We start from the raw sequence: 19695 nt of genomic DNA on the forward strand, positions 1-19695 counted from the left end.
ATGTTAGGTATAGAAAAGGTTATAAACAAACATCTTTTAGAAAATAAGAAAGGAAATCAAGGAAGGCTTCACAGAAGAGGTGACATTGGGGTTCGGTCTTGGAAGTTGAAGAGGAGTTTTGGGAGGAAAGACTGGGGAATGTGAACAAAGTAACAGAAGAATGGGAGTGACCAGTGTGTTTAGAGTTTTTCAGTGAGCCAGGTGGTGAGGCTTTGGGACTGGAGAACGAGTGGTCCAATAAATGCTGTGCGAGAGAGCTCTGCCTGTAGGCAATGCACTGATATTTAAGATGTCTAATCAGGGAAGGACATGATCATATCTGTGAGTGTGAAGGACAACTGTGGTGGGAGGTGGTGGGACTGAAGAGGAGAGAAAGTATTTAGAAGGTTTAAATAGTTGAGGCCTGAATTAACGAGGAAGGGACATAGGGTAACAGCACTGATAATTGGGAAGTTCAAGGAACTATGTGGAGGTAATCTTTATTTATTTATTTTTGGCCGCGTTGGGTCTTCGTTGCTGCGCAAAGGCTTTCTCAAGTTGTGGTGAGCAGGGGCTACTTTTCATTGCAGCGCACGGGCTTCTCATTGTGGTGGCTTCTCTTGTTGTAGAGCACAGGTTCTAGGTGTGCGAGTTGCAATAGTTGTGGCTCAGGGGCTCTAGAGCACAGGCTCAGTAGTTGTGGCACATGGGCTTCGTTCCTCCGTGGCATGTGGGATCTTCTGGAACCAGGGCTCGAACCCGTGTCCCCTGCATTGGTAGATGGATTCTTAACCACTGTGCCACCAGGGAAGTCCCTGTGGAGGTAATCTTAATAAGTGTTTTATATGTGTGTGTAGGGGGGCTTTTGGGAGAGGTAAGTCATTATGAGCAACATGCATGTTTTCACCATCTTACTTGGGTTAAATGCAGGAAGAAAAGCTATTCTACAGAGGTAAAAGGTGATGCATTTGATTTTGAGCAAGTTGAATTTTGGGTGTTTGTGGATCCTCCAGCTGGAGACATCTAGATGTCTAGGCAGCTAGAGGGATGGTTCTAGCACTCTGGGTTCGGACCATGTAGGTGGTGGTTGAAAAATCTGAGATTGGAGGAAACTACCCAAAGAGGGTGTGCAGAGTAAGAAATAAGAGGACCAAAGGTGAAGCTATGGGAGAAGCCAATGGGCCAGAAGAAGAGATGGCATCAAAGGGAATTTAGGAAAGGTAGTCAATACACAGGAGAGCAGGAGTGCATGACATCATGACAGCTGGAGGGTAAGACATTTAAAGGAGGCAGTAACCAAGACTCTCAATTTCCTCTGCATGGTCAAGCATCATGAAGGCTGGAAAGTGACTTCTCCTACAGCCCAGCTATCATTGTTGGAGTTTTTGTTGCTGTTGTTGTTGTTTTTAATGCTTGCACAGTTTTGATTTTACGGATCACCTTGATAGGAAATCTCTGCAGGTGTTTTAGATAAGAACAGAAGGTCTGTGTAGCAGTGGGTTCCCAGAGGGCCCTATGCAGATGGGTGACTTCCCCCTGCACAAGCTGGAAAAACACTCGACAACACACCATTATTCCTGGGCACCCAGGGGAAGCAAATGACAGAGAATGCAGGTGGATTGCTTTGTCAGGCACTCCCAGGAGAGAAGGGGCCAATTCCAAGGCTGATGTGTCTCAATACTGTGAAGCAGCCATTGAGAATACAAATATCTTGTTCCAAAGCGAAGGAAGAAGCAAATCAGGCAAAGGTTGAGTCTGAAAGCCGCCCAGCAGGAGACTCCAACTCTTTCATGGTCACGGCCGCCATCCAGGTAACCTACAGACCTCCACATGGCACACCGGGCTAGAAGGGTGCCCTTGGTTCTCACTGCTGCCTTTTCTCTTTCTCCACCTCTCTGTACCCCATGGGCAAATCCTCAAGCACATGCCCTACATGCTGTGCTACTCCTACCTCTGTATTTTCTCACTCTCTGGTGGGGGGGTGGGGAACATCCTGGTCATCCTTCAAGGCTCGGTCTTTCTTTGGATTCTTCCAAGACACCTGGCATAAGGCTAAGTACATAGAAAGTGCTCAATAAATACTCACTGATTTTCCTTTTTGTGAGGAGAGAAGACTGTTTCTCTTCTCACCAGCCTTCTTAGGCTGTATTGCCATCTGCGCTCCCAGCCCCTCTCCCTGCCCTCCTGCTGCATCCTTTTCAAGTAGGAAGAGGGGCCAACCCTCCTGCTCGGAGTGCATCTGGAGTGTTCAGTGGACCTGGTTCTCACTGGAGGGCAGTGTCGCTGTTAAACGTCAGTGTTTACGGGAAGTTCAGATGCTTGTCCTCTCTTCCTCCTTGACCTTCCCTGTGGGAAGAGGCTTGATCATCTCTTCCCCTTGGCCAGGCCACCTCTTCCTTTAAGCAAGGAAGCTCAGGTTGCCCCAAGAAGTCCTGATGGGCAGGAAGTGAAAGGTAGGCAAGAGCAAAGCCCTGTGGATTTGAACCTGTAGCTCTGAGACATAACCAGTAACGCACCTTGGGCAAGGTAACATTCTTCTGAGCATCTTAGTTTTTAAAGTTTTTGGTGCATCTTATTTTAGTCTGCAAACCTGGGATTTTTAAGTCCACCTCTTAAAGGAGGCTCCGAGGTTAAAGTAATAAAGCAATGTAATGCTTAGCACATAATAAGAACTCAAGGAAACATTCATTTTCTTTCTCTATTCATGGTGAAAATCAGGAAACTAAAGGCATCTTAAAGATCTCTGGGAAGAGTATTAACTGCAAGACACTTTCTAAGCAAGGTACTGGCGCTATGTATAAAATTCCTCTGGAAATCTCTGCAGCAGCTCTTCAGCGTTCATTTATTTCTGCACACATAAACATTATAACATCGGACTGTAATTTTTATCTAATTATAGAGCTACTCAGGCATCCAGGGATTCTGAATTTGCTTTTACATTGTTGGTGTACATAAGAGGCAAGGAAACCTTTCATTTCTGAAATTGAATCTGAAAAAGAATGGCAAGGGATTTGCGAACAGCTCTATCCAAATCATTTCTAGACGTTATGTTCTAATTTACCCTCTGCAATGTGTCTTTAAAGCAGGGTCTGGGTTGGTATCATGACTGGAGGTTTGTTGGGGAGGCAGGGATGGGGGGGAGGGGATGAGCGAGTAGCCTATAGCAGCTTGTGGTGCATTCGGAAACAGAAATGCAGACTGAAAGATGACCCTGGACTACCCTCGAGAATCTGCAAAGAGCCTGCGAGTACAATAGTGCATTTGATCCTCGTAGCAACCCTGAGAGGTCAGTATTTGTAGCCTCTTCATTAGGTGAAAATATGGTGACTCAGGAAGGGAAGGGGAACCAGGATTTATCAAAATAGGTATGGTTCATTTAATTCTTACAGCAACCCTGGGAAGTTGGCATTGTTATTCCCATTTTACAGATGAGAAAACTGAGGCTTCAGAGAGGTCAAGTACAGACACATAGCCAGTAAGATGCATAGTAAGTAGAGCTATTAAGATCCAGTACCTCTTTCTTTCCTCTCTATTTGCTCTCTCTTGCTTGCTCCCTCTCTCTTTTTCCCTTTCCCTCCTACCTCTTCCCTCCCTCCATCCCTCTTTCTTTACCATGCATGCAGACTTAGATACACTGTTCTATAATTACAAAAGGTATTGTCTGGTCTTTCCTCAGTTTCCCCTTCTGGGAGAGGAACAGCTGCACGCATGTGGAAATTAAAGGAAAGCGCCAGGCAAGCACTGTCTTTCTTTGACAGGGCCCATTAAATTTTGCTTTGGGGGCTGGGAATTAGCTGTGGTCATATAAACAGAGATTGCCTCATCTGCTAAAAAGTCCATGAGAGAAGAAATGCGAGTGAAAGGCACCTACCATCTGTTCAGTCGCAGAGAATCAATCAGAAACAAAGTGAGTTGGAGGGGAAATGAGCTCACAGTGAAGAAAGCTTGGGCTGTGTCTGGGGCCCACAGGCTGCTCAATTCCCACTACATGTGGGCTGTCTGGTCAGAACTCAGCTTTGAAGTTGTTTTCACTCTCAGTTTTTTCTCTTCACTGAGCAAGTGAGGTTGGGGTGCTGGCTTCTATTTTAGCTCCTGGCTTCAGCTTGTACCCCATAGTCAGAGGGACTCCATCAAGCCAGCTGCTAGGCGAGGTTCCAGATCTCTTCCCCCGAACCTAGGAATTGGGCATCAAGGTGGCTCACCTTCCTTGGTCATCCCTCCTGGGAAGGACACTGGGACCCCTTCTTCTGTCCCTGTGCCAAGTCCAGATCCTCAGGTCCATCCAGGGTTCCTCCTCCTGTCTCATCCCCCGCACCTGGTCAGTGCTGGGAACTGTCAACCCTCCATCCTAAATACCAAGCAAATTCGTTCTCTCTGGTTCACTCCACTGCCACTATCTTCTCTCTATTATTTGTCGCCTGGAGTTTTGCAATTCCCTCCCAGATGGTCTTCCCAGGCCCAGACCTGATCCCCTCTTATCATCATCCAGTGAGACCCTTCTAAACACAAATCCAATCATGTCACTTCTTGGATTAAAATGCTTCAATGAAGTCTTCTCTGCCAGCCAGTCACAAATCCTCCACAAGGCTTACAAACCCCTCACCTCCAAAACACCCAGTTTCCAGCCCTTCCCACTCCCCTCCTTCTCAGCCCTCTCACATAACCGGGAGAGTCCTTCAGGAGGTGGCTGAGGTCAGTGTCACCTCCTCTGGGAAGGCTGCCCTGAACCCTCCCCCTCACCGCACTCCTACACAGCCCGTGCCACCCTTTCCCCATCCTGAGTGGGAGCACCATATTATAGTTGTTCAACTCATTTCTTTCCCCCAAGTAGACTGTAAACTGTATGATGCCAGGGACTGTGACTGTGTGGCCCCAGTGTTCAGCACAGACAGGCACATAGTAAGTGCTCACAGGCTGTTTGTTGGGAATGTCAATGCCCTGTGCTCCCGTAGTCCAGAGGGAAGCGTGCACCACATATGACCACATCCACATCCTCACTGGCCCGAGTGAAGAGGGGAGTCAAGGAAGTTTCTGTAGATCTGGCAAGACCCTACAAACACTCACAGCTTACCACCCTGAGACCATCCTTTTTCCCAGGACCCTAGTCCGCACATGGCTCTTGGGTTGTCAGGAAACCCATTCTCCTGTGGCATTCCCTGGTACCCTGTCCTGATTTATTCATTGTCATAGCATTTACAAATCTACATGCATAGCATATACATATCTACATGCATACTATAGACATATCTACATGCATACCATAGACATATCTACATATGTATCTACATACACAGCGTGTAAGTAGCTACATTTATAGCATATATATACATCTAGACATATGCATATATTTTAATTATTTCTTTGTCTCCTTCCACTAGATTATAAGGCTCAGAAGGGAAGGGTTTTTTTTGTGTGTGTTGTTTTTGTTTTGTTTTGTCTTTGTCTTGCTTTTTGTATTTTTTGTTCAGTGACATAACCCCAGCATCTAGAACAGATCTGGCTCACAATAGGCAAGGTTTCCTCAGCCCCATTTGGAAGAGGTACCTGGTCCTTCCTTCTCTCTCTCATTTAAAACTTTTTAAAAAATTGTAAAATGAACCATAAATACAGAAAATCACATAAGTATCACTTAATTAGTTATTTTAAAGTGTCTGCCTTAATAAAGGTCACTCAGTTCACGAAACAGAACTTTGCGGGGCATTCCGAAGGTCCATCCACGTCTCCTGTTCCAGTCATAATCCTCTCTCCCATCCCGTTAACCACTTTCCATTTCTTTATAGTTTTATCATCCATTTTAGACACTACAGTTTAGTCTTGCCCATTTTTTGCTAAGTTTGATTTGTCTTCTAAGTATTTAGAAAAAATCTACAGGTTCTCTCTTTATCTCATTCCTCATAATTTATTTATTGAAGAGTATGTGCCCTTGACCTGTAGTCTTTCCCACTGTCTGGATTTTACTTTTTTTTCTTTTAATTTATTTTATTGAAGTATAGTTGATTTACAATGTTGTGTTAATTTCTGCTGTACAGCAAAGTAATTCAGATATATATATATATATATATACTTTTTCATTTTCTTTTCCATTTTGGTTTATCACAGGGTATTGAATATAGTTCCCTGTGCTATATAGTAGGACCTTGTTGTTTATCCTGGATTTTGCTTTTGTATACTCATTCAATATCTTCTGTCCCCTGTGATTCTTGCAAATTGAGAACTGGATTCCTGGTCACACAGGTTTGGCCCCTTTGATAAGACTACAGACTTGTGTTCTTCCATCAGGAGATACATTTGTCTTTCCTTTTTGTGCTGTTAACTCCTAGATCCATTAATTCATTGAGAGTTGGAAAATGGTGATATTTTAATTCTATAATTTCTTTAAATTGTATTAGCTTGAATAATTTTATGATGTTTCCGCTCACTGATCTTGCAGTTCATGCAGGAAAGACAGAAAAAAAAACTGTTTCTTTCCCTTTTTTCACTAGTTTGCAATACAACAGATCAGTTCCCTATCATCCACCAAGGTTATCAACCCTTAAAAATGTCATTATAAACTCATAAAGTTTAAAATATTTGCTGGTTTTTGATCGACTGTTTTAACAATGATCCACACTGGGGCTAAAATTATTCCATCTTTGGACAGTGGAAGCTTCTTCAATGCAGTTTCTGAGTCCTTTAGAGGTTCTAAGAAGCATGATGGCTTCTTTGCATTCTAGTAGGACAAGAGGTTCCAGGCTTATCTTGCACATTTCCTGTCCCAGCCGTAGAATCAAACGTATCTCCAAAATTAAAAAAGCAAAAAAACCAACTGTTATGTGTTACTTCCAGACGACAATCTGGCCCCTAGTTATGTTCACATATACTTATACTGCGTTGGAAATTCTTTCTAGGATTTCCCATATTTATATCTCCAATCCAGGATACCATCTTCCTTCTAGTTTTCATGTCTTCTTAAGCTCTTCTTGCTGTGAAAGTTTCTCAGACTTCCTTTGTTTTACTTTATTTTTTAACACCTTTTTTGGAGTACAATGGTGTGTTTGTTTCTGCTGTATAACAAAGTGAATCAGCTATACATATACATATATCCCCATATCTCCTCCCTCTGTGTTTCCCTCCCACCCTCCCTATCCCACCCCTCTAGGTGGAACCAAAGCACCAAGCTGATCTCCCTGTGCTATGTGGCTGCTTCTCACTAGCTCTCTATTTTACGTTTGGTAGTGTATATATGTCCGTGCCACTCTCCCACTTTGTCACAGCTTACCCTTCCCTCTCCTTGTGTCCTCAAGTCCATTCTCTAGTAGGTCTGTGTCTTTATTCCCATCTTGCCCCTAGGTTCTTCAGAACCATTTTTTTTTTTAGATTCCATATATATGTGTTAGCATACGGTATTTGTTTTTCTTTTTTTGACTTCATTTGTTTTAAATGACCTTGACCGTTTTGAGGAGTACTGGTCAGATATGTTGTAGAATGTCTTTCAATTGGGATGTGTCTGATGTTTCCTCATGATTAGGTTATGGGTTTTGGGGAGGAAGACCACAGAGCTCATGGCATTCTCATCACAGCTCATCAACATGACATCGCTGTTGACATGAACCATTATCAGCCGGCTGAGGTAGTGTGTACCAGGTTTCTCCACATACCCCGCCACCCACGCTGTGGAAGTCACCTTCAGCATAGCCTACTTGCAGAGAGGGGCTTAAGTTCCACCTCACTGAGCACAGAGTATCTACAAAAATTACTTGGATTTTTCCCCATGGGAAATTTGTCTGCTCTTCACCTTTTATTTATTCATTCAACCATTTATTTACATCAGTGAACCTATGGATATTTATTTTATGTTTTGGGTTATAATCCAACACTATTTTATTTATTTTCTTGCTCAAGTTGTTCCAGCTCTGGTTCTAGGGAGCTTTCCCTGTGTCCCTTTGACATACTTCCATGTGTGTGTATGTTTTAATATTTCCTTCTTTTCTGGCCCTAAATGATGTTCCAGGCTCCTCTTGTATATTTACTACCCCAGACTTAGAATCAGCCAGCTCTCCAAGGAGCCCTGGTTCCTTATATTGGATATGGATTTTAGAAATCAAGATCAGGGTTGTGCTCATTGCTTCATGTGGTGCTACTACTGAGGCATCATTGCTCCTGGGTGTTCTCTGCTGACAGAGCAAGGACACACATATGTGTATTCTAATCTGTGTCGATAAACATATCTGTGTTTATACAGATAGCCTATATCTAACTATATCTATAGTGAGCTAAACAAATTCATACTAATGTCTCCAACTCTAATCCTTTATCATATGGATCATTCTAGCGTTTTCTCCTTGCTTATCTCCTTGCTTATCTCTGTCAACAGTGAGAAACTTGACTCCCACAGTCTTCCATCCATTTACTTAACTGTTCAATTATAGTGCACATATACTGTGGTTCAGGTTGTTCACACATAGCTCCATGAGAAACACCTTTATCAGCTAACGCACAGTGCTACTGCACAGTTCTTTTTGCGTTTAGTCCTCAAGAGTCCACGCATCTCCAAAGCTACTTAGGAACCACCTTTTCTCCCCATCCCCTCTGGTGAGGTTGTTTCACACTTTTAATACAGTTATGTTCTTTTATCACAGTCTGATTTCATCATGGGTCTCCCTGAACTAGTAAACAATTTTAAAACATTTGTATACATTAAGGTTTTCTCATTCTTTGTGCTGTAAAGTTCTATGGGATTTTACAAATGCATAGTATCACGTATACACCATTACAGTGTCATCCTGAATAGTTTCACCACCCTGAAAACATCTCCTGGGCTTCATCTATGCAATAATACTCTTCCTCCTCACTCTCCAAATAATATCCTCCTTCCCTTTGCATGCTCTCTGATTTTTATTTTTTATTTTTTTGCATTACGTGGGCCTCTCACTGTTGCGGCCTCTCCCATTGCAGAGTGCAGGCTCCAGATGCGCAGGCTCAGCGGTCATGGCTCATGGGCCCAGCCGCTCCGCGGCATGTGGCATCTTCCCGGACCGGGGCACAAACCCGTGTCCCCTGCATTGGCAGGCAGACTCTCAACCGCTGCACCACCAGGGAAGCCCACTCTCTGATTTTAATTGAGCATTTCATATGATTCCATTTTGTTTCCTTTCTTAGCATATCGATTTTATTTGTTTTAAAATTTTTTTAGTGTTTGCCCTAGAGTTTACAATACGCTTTTGAAATTAATCTAGGTCTACCTTCAAGTTACACTGTAGCACTTCATGCGTAATGGGGGGACCTGAAAACAAAGCATCCCCAATTCCTCCCTCACATGCCTTATTGATGCTGCGGTCATTCAGCTCACTCATCCATATGTATAACCACTAAATACATCGTTATTGTTACTTTAAACAGTTATCTTTTAGATCAATTAAGACTATGAAGAAAACACTTTATTTAACTTCATTATTCCTTCTCTGATGCTCTTCCTTTCTCTGCATAGAGCAAGTTTCTAACCTACATCATTTTCCTTCTGTTTGAAGAACTATTTTTTTTAAACATTTCTTGCAGGGAAGGTCATCTGGAAATGCCATTTTTATTTGTCTCATAAAGTCTTTATTTCTCTTTTGCTTTTGTAGCATACAGACGTCTAGGTTGGTGGCTCCAGCTCCATTCTCTTCTTGCTTGCACAGTTTCTGATGAGAAGCACCATGTAATTCTTCCTGTTCCTCTATAGGTAAGTAGTAACCCCCTCCCCACATGGCCCTGCACTGTGTCTTCCGTTAAGACGTTGTCTTTGGTTTTCTGCAATTTGAATATGACATACTTAAGTGTGTTATTTATTTGTTTGGTTATTTATTTATTGTATTTATCCTGCCTAGTGTTCCCTGAGGTTCCTGGTTCTGTGGTTTGGTGTCTGTCGTTAATTTTAGAAAATCTTCAGCCATTATTACTTCAAAGATGTTTTCTGCTCAGCTCTCCTTTTATCTCCTTCTGGTATTCCAATTATGCATAAGTTACAACTTTTGGAAGTGTCCCAGAGTTCTTGAATGCTTTGATCTTTATTTTTTTAAATTTCATTTTTCTCTTTGCTTTTCAATTTGGGAAGTTTCTATTGACCTATATGCAAGCTCACTGATCCTTTCCTTGGCATTGTTGAATCTACTGATGTGCCCATCAAAGGCATTCATTATTTCTATTATGGTGTTTTTGAGTTCTAGCATTTCTTTTTGACTTTTTGTTAGAGTTTCCAACTATTGGGTTGGAATATATTGCCCATCTTTTCTTGCATGGTGTCTACTTTTCCCGTTGGAACACTTGATATGGTAATAATAGTTATTTCAAATTCTCTTTCTGATAATTTCAACAGCTGTGTCATAACTTGAGTCTAGTTCTGATGATTGCTTTGTCTCTTCTTCCCTTTTGACACGACTTGTAATTTTCTGTTGAAAACTGGTTATATTGTATCAAGTAATAGAAACTGAGGTGAATACACCTTTACTGTGAGGATTTATAAATATATTAATCTGGCTAGAGGTTGGATTATGCTTGGTGTTTGCAGTACCTGTATGTACCAGTGACTCCAGATTCTTCTTGTTTCCTGTGTTTGAACCGAACTCCCCTAAATACTGAGAAAGAATCTGCGTCTTGCAATTCTTTCAGCCACAGCCCGCAAATAATATACTGGATTGTTGGTGTGGGAATCAGGTGAGGGGCATGGGGCTTTGTCAAGCCTCTCCACCTTCTACTTCTCTTAAGGCATTCGTTTCCACCTTATGTTTCTCTTAAGGCATTATGTGCTATGTTTATGTGCCCTATGTTCCCTTGTATTAAGTCTTCATTTCTGAAATGTATCTTTCTTTTATTTTTATTTCCTTTTTGAACACTCGTCCCAAATCGCTAAGTTTTTTCTAATTCTGATTTAGGCTGTCATTTGATGTCTTAAATCACATTAAGGGTTTCAGTTCTTCTTGAAATAAGAGGTTAATGTTTTGTTATATGTTGTAGGCATGTCTTTTTGGAGTGCTTTCATTGCCTATCAGGATATTAATCTACTTTTAATTCTTGTTCTTCTTATAATAGCTTATTATGGGATTGTCATCAATACATCTTGTAGCTAATTTTTGTGTAAAATTAACTTGGTTGAACATTTATAAAGAGGTGTTGTTTGGGATAGTTTATTTTTTAACTCCACAGAGACTCCTTTAGTTGTTTTCACATAGTATTCAAAACATGATGGCTAGATTCCCTTTCCACTTTTACTTGGACCCTCCCTTCTACATTATAACCCTATTGTGAGTAATTTTGATCTTATTCATAGAGTTTCTTCCAGGGCCCTATCCTGGGAGGGAGATTTGACTGGTCAGTTTTGGGAGTTCATAGCGTCTGATAATTCTAGCTCTTTGGACCTTAACTGCAGACCTTTGCACTCACCTGACGTTGGATTGGGCAAACCCCCTCCCACTTACAACTGCTTTTGCAATTTGGCCCATGGCACTTCCCAGTGAATATCTGTTGGCGATACTGGGGCTCTTTTCTTCCCAGATATGACAGATGCCTACTTGTTTCTTTCCAATTCCTCCCACACCGATGTTGATATCACACCCAGTCTTGGGGCTCTTGGGAGATTGTCATTCCTATTTTTAAATTTATGGGTTTACCACATCACCTATTTTTGTTGTAAATATGGTCCTTGAGGTTTTTGGTTTTATGCCGTTGCTCAGATATGTGGGAATTCTGAGAAATTCAGAAATGTACTACTTCTACCGCCATCTTCCCTGAATCCCTTGCCCCTTTACATCCCTGCCAATCTGGAAAAGGTCAAGCATTGCCATTCCCTGACTGTTAGTTAACCTGAACGTCTTTCCTTCACAGAATCATGTCACAACCTTCCTCAAAAACCTTCAGGGTCTCCTTCCTGCTCCCAGATCCAATTCTAAATTCCTTACCAGAGCATGTGGACACTGCCCTCCTGCAGGTGTTCTCCCTTTTCAGCCATGGCCCCCACCACATCCTTGCACAAATGCTTGACCCTTGAGTCTTCCATTTACTCACCGTGCTACAAACACGAGGTCGTTCTCATCTCTGTGCTTTTGCCTGCACAGCTTCCTAAGCTGGGAACCCTCTTCTACTCTTTCTCCCTCATCCTACTCAGCTCAAAGCATCACCCCTTCTGCCAACTTTCTTTAAACCACCTAGGCAGAATGAAGCGCTGATTTTGGCACAAAGCAGTTAAGTAATTAAAAGCACAGACTGTGTTCAAATCCCAGCTCAGTCCTTATATAGATGGGGATTAGAATGCTGCCTTACTTATTGGTTATTTTTGAGGCTTTATTGAGACAATCTGTGCAAAGGATTGAGCACTTTCCTGGCATATAATAAATGCTCAGTAACTGGAAGCCATTATTAACGTCTCTCTCTCTCCCACTAAATTATATCTTAGAAGATGCAGACTTCCTCTTGCAAAATTATACCATCCTCAAGGGCTAGCAAGTTGCTTTGACTGTATTAGACATTTAACTAATTTTGTTGTTGTTATTTTTAACCACACGAAAGGGGGAAATTCCTGGTTAGTTTAGGGAGGAGGGAATATATTTGAGAAAAGAGGCAAGGGTTACCTTACAGTGCAGGAGAGAGGAAAAAACATGGTCATTGGACTAATCCAGAACTAGATTTAAATGCTGGCTCTGGCACCTATAACCTATATAATAAAAGTCTGTGTCTAATAGAGTCTTAAGAGTCCAGGCTGTGGAGCTAGACTTCCTGGGTTTGAATCCAGGCTGTAACATTGTTCAGCTGTGAGACCTTGGGCAACTTATTTCATTACTCTAGGCCTCAGTTCTCTCCTCTTACAAGTGGGGATAATGACAGTACCTACCTCATAGGTTTGCCATGAGAATTAGGTGTGTCACTGTATATAAAGAATTTGGATCAGGGACTGGCCACATATATTTGTTTGTATTATTATTAGAGTGCCAATTTTGCTGACCCTGGAAGCTATGATCCTGTATCTATGAACAACAAAGAGGTAATTAACAAAGGGACAAGTTAATGGTGATGGAGTGACTTATACTTACTTTCTGCATTCATGGGTGCAATGTCAGAGAAAAGGGAGGCCTATGTTGATTTTGGTTGTTTTTTTAATTAAGATTGGGAAAAAGCTCTTGCCTTGGTAGAGTAATGAGATTATTATGCAGCATAAGACAACCAGAAGAGACTCTGAAACTGTCAAATATTTTGCTATGAATCCTGGATCCCATTATTGTAAATTCTGATCCCTTGAAAAGGTCAGCAGCTAGCTCCAGGTAAGGGCCTATCAGCTCACAAAGACATTTCATCTGATAACTTAGTCCCTTCACATTTACCTTGAAGAAGGAAGCAAACTTTGTATTGCCGTGATAAATAGAAGAACGATAAACGCACAGACCAAGTTTGATTTGAATACTTCATCCCTCATTTGAGAGTACTGTAATGAAAGAAAAAAAAAGGAGAATGAATTACTTTGCAGCAGAGTTGGGCACTTGGAAGAGTGAAGTTTTACTAGTGTTTGGAGTTGGGGATAAACATCAAGAAGAGACAAGGCATTTAAATGTATATATTTTTAAAATTAAGAGGCATCCATATCTCAATAAAACCTTCACGGAGCATTATCTCCATCCCTCCCACCAACCTTCCAGTGAGAGCCCAGGGGTGAATACAATTCCCTTCATAGTAAAGGGGAAAGTGAGAGGGACTTTGCATAAACTTATAAACGAGTTCTCCTCCTTCCTCCCAAATAACATCATTTTAACCAAACAGAAGAGCACACATCCATATACACAGCAAATCAAATTCACATTGACATTCTTCATGAGTAAACGTTAAGTCATTTAAGGATCTTGCTCTTGTGGACACAGGGAAATTTTTGACCAGAGAGTCTGCCTCTCTTTTCATAAAAACTACTGAAAAAATAAATTCATGGAATCTTAGAATAGAAAACAGCCAAAGAAATCTCCAGCAAGGGCAGCTGTTTCATTTTGCACAAGAGAAACCCAAACTGATCGACCAATGTGCTTGATTGCCCTTCTGTTGTCTGCTCGAGGGGGCCCCGGGGAATGGTGCTAACTTTATTTTGATTATCCAGAGAACTCAGTAATTTCGTTGTCCAGCCTTAAATGCTTCTGGAAGGTCAGCACTGAATGTGTATATACTTGCCTTAGTCCTGCCTAGTTTCCTGACCCATCTTCTAGTCACTGAGACATAATTCAATTCCTTCAGAGGAAGGAAGGATTTTTAAAGCTGAAAAAGATCTTAAAATTAACCTAAATCAAGTCCTTCTTTTTACTTTAATGCCAGAGAGGTCTAGTAACTTGCCATAGATCACACAGCACAGAACATTTTTGGGGGTGAGAACAGAAACCTAAGCACGGCTTTGGAACTATATAATCCCTGATTTGAGTTTCATGGTTATTTTATAAAGGAAGCCAGTAAACAGAGCTATCCCAGCATCTCAGGGTCTATGTCCCTAACACCAAGAGAAGGCTTTGGTCAGGTCAGTGAAACAAAATTCATCCAACTTGTTGATATGGGAGTCATAGTCAATGGTTATTACATGATTGTTATTCTCTTGCCTACTTCTTGGTGTGGTCTGGGTTTTAGACTGGGTTTTAGACATTGATCAGTGGATCAATGTCATGGCTGTGATTTGGACAGTGACAATGACAGGTAGCTGGTGAGATCCATGGGGAAGCACAGTGCTGCTCAGAAACTGCACATTCATTGCTGTCATAGGGCAATGTTTTTTCTACTCTCTGGTGTTGAGGCCTCTGCCTGTCGGCTGACAACCTGCCCCATATCTAGAGGGGAACATGCCCCTGAAAAATCACTGTAGCCATCTTCACTCCTGATAAAGCTACAGAAAATCCATGTTACTGATAGTTTTCAAGAGCACTACCTAAGAACAGGGCACCATCAGAGAGACCCACACATACCAGCTTGAAGATAAATGAAGGAGCCACAAAGCAGTTAATTCAAAGAAAGATAAATGCCTGAATTCCTTGTAACAACCGATTGCACAAGATCTAATTATTCTTTGTTGGCTGTCTGCTTTCAAACCAGCTTGGTTATATAGATTTAATAATGAGATTTTAAGAACAACAATAATAATTTTTCATGTACCTAATCTCTCCCTTGCTCCTTTTCATCATCTTCATCTTTATCATCCTCATCAACTCCTCATCACTACCAGCATCACAGCATCTTGGAGTCACGATGGACCATTGCCTATCCTTTCCATAACATCCCTGAGGACTACTCAAATGCCTGCTGATTATCATCAGATGACCTTTTCTGCTTTGTTGGTGGCAGTGGGTTCTTTTCTCCGAGCTGGGGCAGGGCATCCTAGGGTTTCAAACACCCTCAACTTGAATACTCCTGGCACCTAAGAGATCATTCCTTAGATGCAAAAGGATTCCTTTCCATTTGGGGCTCATTCTCACTGTGGGAAGGTTTTTTTCCTATTGATCCCAAGCCTGAGTCCTGACTCCTTTCCTCAATGTTTTAACTGATGACTTAAAAAAAAGTCACATAATCATCATTTGTCCAGACTAAAGTTGCATCTGGTTTCACATTGTTCATTTCCTTCAGAAGTCAAGCTGGTTGGTGACAAAGTATCTGCTGTACCTCCAGATCTCCCACTCTGTCACTGTTTCACTGTGAGCAAAGCCAATTCCTTTTAACCTCACTTTTCTTAACTTTCAAATGGGGGAATGAATACAATTCACAGGTTTTGCAGTGCTCTTCGGTTTTACTGTATTTTATTATGCTAGAATTTAATAATAAATTCTATTATTTTCAGGTTTGAACTCCAGTGCCTAGCACAGTCACAGAAAGGAATATTTGTGAAGATGAAACCAATCAAATATAAAATACTGGGTTTCATAATGGAGTGTACTTTGGAAATGTAAGGAGACAGAACTATGGAAAGAACGCTCCTAACTGGCTCAGGATGAGACGGAGTGATGATTCACTTCACTTCCTCTTGACTTGTGAAGATCTGATCACTCTGGTTCACAGCTATATTAAGTTACACGTATTCTCCTTCCTGCCACAGGCAGACTCTTCATCTGGTCTCTCTTCTGTCCTCACTTGGTGCCACATATTCTTTTCTACCTTAGTGGTGAGCATGGACTAATCTAGAGCTAGACTACCTGGATGTGAATACCAGCTTCAATACTTACTAGCTATGTACCTTGGACAAATTTACTACGTTTTCTCTGCCACCGTTGCCTCATCCAGAAAAAGGGGATAATAATAAAAACTATCTCGTATGGGTTGCTGGGAGGATGAAATGAGTTAATATATACAAAGTGCTTAGAGCAATGCTTATAGCACATGGTAACCTTACCTAAGCGTTTACTACAATCAATTATACATATTTTATTGCTATACTTGTTATCTTTTTGAAGCCTGCTTTTCAACCACAGTGTTGCTTTCTAGAATGCTGTCTTCTATTTCTCTGTACAAAATTATACCTTGTACTCAGTAGGGTCCACCAAAGCGTTGCTGACTGATTGGTCCCTGAAGTTAGAAAAGATTCTTCAAAGGGGAATTATAATCTCGTATGCAGTCTTCTGTTTTAGGAAAAGACTTTACCCTTATTCCTTCCCTTTCTTCCTAAAAGATCCTCCATCAATGGGTGGAATTCTCCCTTCTCCAGGGACCTTTAGGGAAGCTGTCCTTGGAAATGACCACTGGGCCCTTATAATTCATTGAGTCCTTGGTCTGTAAGAGGACTTGGCAACTGTATATGTTACAAATGAGGAACTTGAGAATCAGATAGGGGAAAGAGCTGGTCAAAGTCAATTAGGTGGTTGGTGGCAAAATTCAGACAATAAGCCACATCTCCTGGCTCCTAGATCAGTGTCTTTGGGCAGGAAATGCCTGAAGACAGTAACTGAGCCAACTATAAATGGGATTAATACCAATTAAAAAGACCGTGCGTGCCACTTGGAACAAATTACAAATGCTTCCTTTGAGCATTTAGATTAGAATTTTGATTAGAGTCAGCCCTCTGTATCCAGGGGTTCCACATCAGATTCAACCAACCACAAATCAAAAATATTCATAAAAAGAAACTCCAGAAAATTCCCCAAATCAAAACTTGAACTTGCCACTCACCGGCAACTATTTGCATAGTACTTACACTGCATTTGCAGCTATTAACATAGCATTTATATTGTACTAGGTATTACAAGTAAATTAGAGATTATTTGAAGTCTAGGAGAGGATGTGTGTAGATTATATGCAAATACTATGTCATTTTATATAAGGGATTTGACTGTCTGTGGATTTTGGTATCTACGATGGGGGCGGGGTCCTGGAATCAAGGCCCTGCTGATTCAGAGGAACAACAGTATTATTACTTTTCAGTCTGTAAGGATTTGGTTGATTCAGGAAATGGTCAAAATGTAGTGTAACAAATTGAGTAATAATGAGTAATATCTAGTGTAAGGTAAGCAATATGCTACATGCTTTATGTGGATGATCTCATTTAATTATCATAACAGCACTTTAAAGAAGATCCCATTTATCATATCGCCATTTTGCAGATAATGAATCTGAAGATTAGAATAACTGAGTAACTCAAGTAGGCCCTCACAGATTGTAAGGAGGGAATCCAGAGAGTGCAAGGCCTTATTGGCTGCACTAACTGCTGCAACTTTGCTATTTTCAAGGTAAAATCATCTTCACAAGGTGCATGATCATGTGTCTTGTTATATTTCAGTGATGTGGTTTACAATACAAAGAAAAAAAGTGGGTTAAAAATTTGAGTCTATGTAAATCTTCATTAGAATGAAGGTGAAGCATGATTTGGGCAAAGAATGGACCTCATAAACAGCCCATGAGTTAGTTTAATAAATTGGCACTGCCTCATTTTCATGATTAATGAATGGCTCCTCAGCACAAAGCAATGCAATGTAAAGAACCCTTTTCTTAAGGCCTAGAGGAGTGAACAAATAACAGGGAAGAAAATAAAAGATACAGTGGATTTTATTAAGTGCAACAGAATAAGAGGGACCACCGTCTTCAAATAATTAAAAAATTGTTTTTAAAATGAATATTCCTACTTGATTTGATCAGGTTGAGACTTGGGTTCCCTTCTAAGGAAGGAGAGCAGGAAGGACTTGTGTTCCATTTTGCTCATGTCTGTGGATGTCGGCCCTGCACGCTCTTAAAAGGCATATTCATAAATGAACTCAGAGCCAGGAGGATCTGTGGGCTCCTAGATCTGTCCAAAGGAAGCCTGGAACCCCAAGTGTGATCACACAAGGTAAAACCCATCTAGATTGTTCATCCACAGAGGTGTGACCAGGGAAGCTAGCTTGCAGAGGTGATGAACAGAGCTTCTAATTTGCTATGTTTCTTTGCCTGAGACATGCCTGGAAAATCTTTCTAGGTGGGTTGGAGGGAAATCACCCCGCTCTGCTAGATCCTCCTCTTCGACTATGAGCTAAAAGGTACTGACTAAATTCTTACATCCCTACCAGATGTAGAGGATGCTTCTAACCATAGCAATAATCTAGTTAATTGTCCAAACTACAATGATTCTGGTCTTTGTTTCAAGTGTGTATGTGGATTGAAAAATTTTATAGGTGGAATGGATTTTATTTGTCACCTTGGTCCAGCTCTTAGTAATGCTGATTTCACTCAGTAAAACCTCTCAGAAATGAGCCATTAACTCCTGCCTGAGTGTGATGGGGGAAATCAGCCCCTCACTTGAGAGCCCATTCCACCTTTGGATAAATCTAATTTGAAAAATGATAATTTTCTAGCACACCTCTCATTAATATAAATTAATATGTTTGTTAAAGAGGAATCTCAACTGGGACAATCTGCTCATTTTGCATGAGTGAACGAAGGAAATTAATGTCTGTTCTGTTGAATTCATGCATTATGGAGGATGGCACTGGCTAGAGCTCCCTTAAATGAGACCATTTGGGTGAAAAGCAATTGCAATAAAAAAGCTAGGAACTAATTTTCAATAATTTCATATTTTGAAATAGAATATATTCCCTATCCTGGTGTCTAGCATCTAACCAAATCATTTTCAAGAACAATTCTACAAGTGACAGGTATATCTGAGGAATGTCTCACTGGTATATGTCTTCCCAAATAACTTGACCTTTGAACAAAGTAGATTTCCTCATATTTAGTAAACTCACAAGGTCATTTAAGATGGACAGCTTCAGAAGAATGAGGCTGGAAGGATGCCATCCCAGAGATGACAGAAGACTCAATGATAATATGTTATATAAATATTTTTGATAATGACAATATATGGTCTTCCTTGGTAGGGGGATGGGTTGTCATAGGAGAATTCCCAAGCAGAACTTCATAAAGTTTCCAACCCACCATTCTCCCAGCTCACCCTCCTCCAAATCTCCCATCCTTGGGAGAAAAGACTCTTCCTTTCTTGAGTGGCCTAGTACCCCAACAGTGAGAGCGATAACTGTTCCTTTATTCCTTGCCTAGAAGCCCCTGTTTATAGGTGTTGGTGATATCCACACATGAAACACTAGGATTACTTTAAGGACAGAGCTGATGACCTTTAGGTTGAAATCATCATAATTCTATCATCCTACACTACATTATTATAGGTGAAATTGGTACTCCTGACTCTGAAAATGCTGGCTTTGTGGGACTGGAGCTAGCTAATTGGTCTGATACAAAGATACAAGTGAAATGGCCCTTGATATCATTTGACTACCTAGA

The 19695-nt window shown here is 41.1% G+C and overlaps 1 protein-coding gene across 1 annotated transcript in view; it reads right to left on the reverse strand.

The window, feature by feature from the left end:
• ADCY8 (adenylate cyclase 8) overlaps nucleotides 1-19695 on the reverse strand; it is a 218853-nt gene that overhangs the window by 63600 nt on the left and 135558 nt on the right. The window contains exon 9 of the mRNA XM_060115762.1: nucleotides 13308-13408. Coding sequence (XP_059971745.1) covers nucleotides 13308-13408 — 101 coding nt within the window. The remainder of the gene's footprint in view (nucleotides 1-13307; nucleotides 13409-19695) is intronic.

The sequence above is a fragment of the Mesoplodon densirostris genome, chromosome 13, assembly GCF_025265405.1.
Source record: "Mesoplodon densirostris isolate mMesDen1 chromosome 13, mMesDen1 primary haplotype, whole genome shotgun sequence".
Lineage (NCBI taxonomy): Eukaryota > Metazoa > Chordata > Mammalia > Artiodactyla > Ziphiidae > Mesoplodon > Mesoplodon densirostris.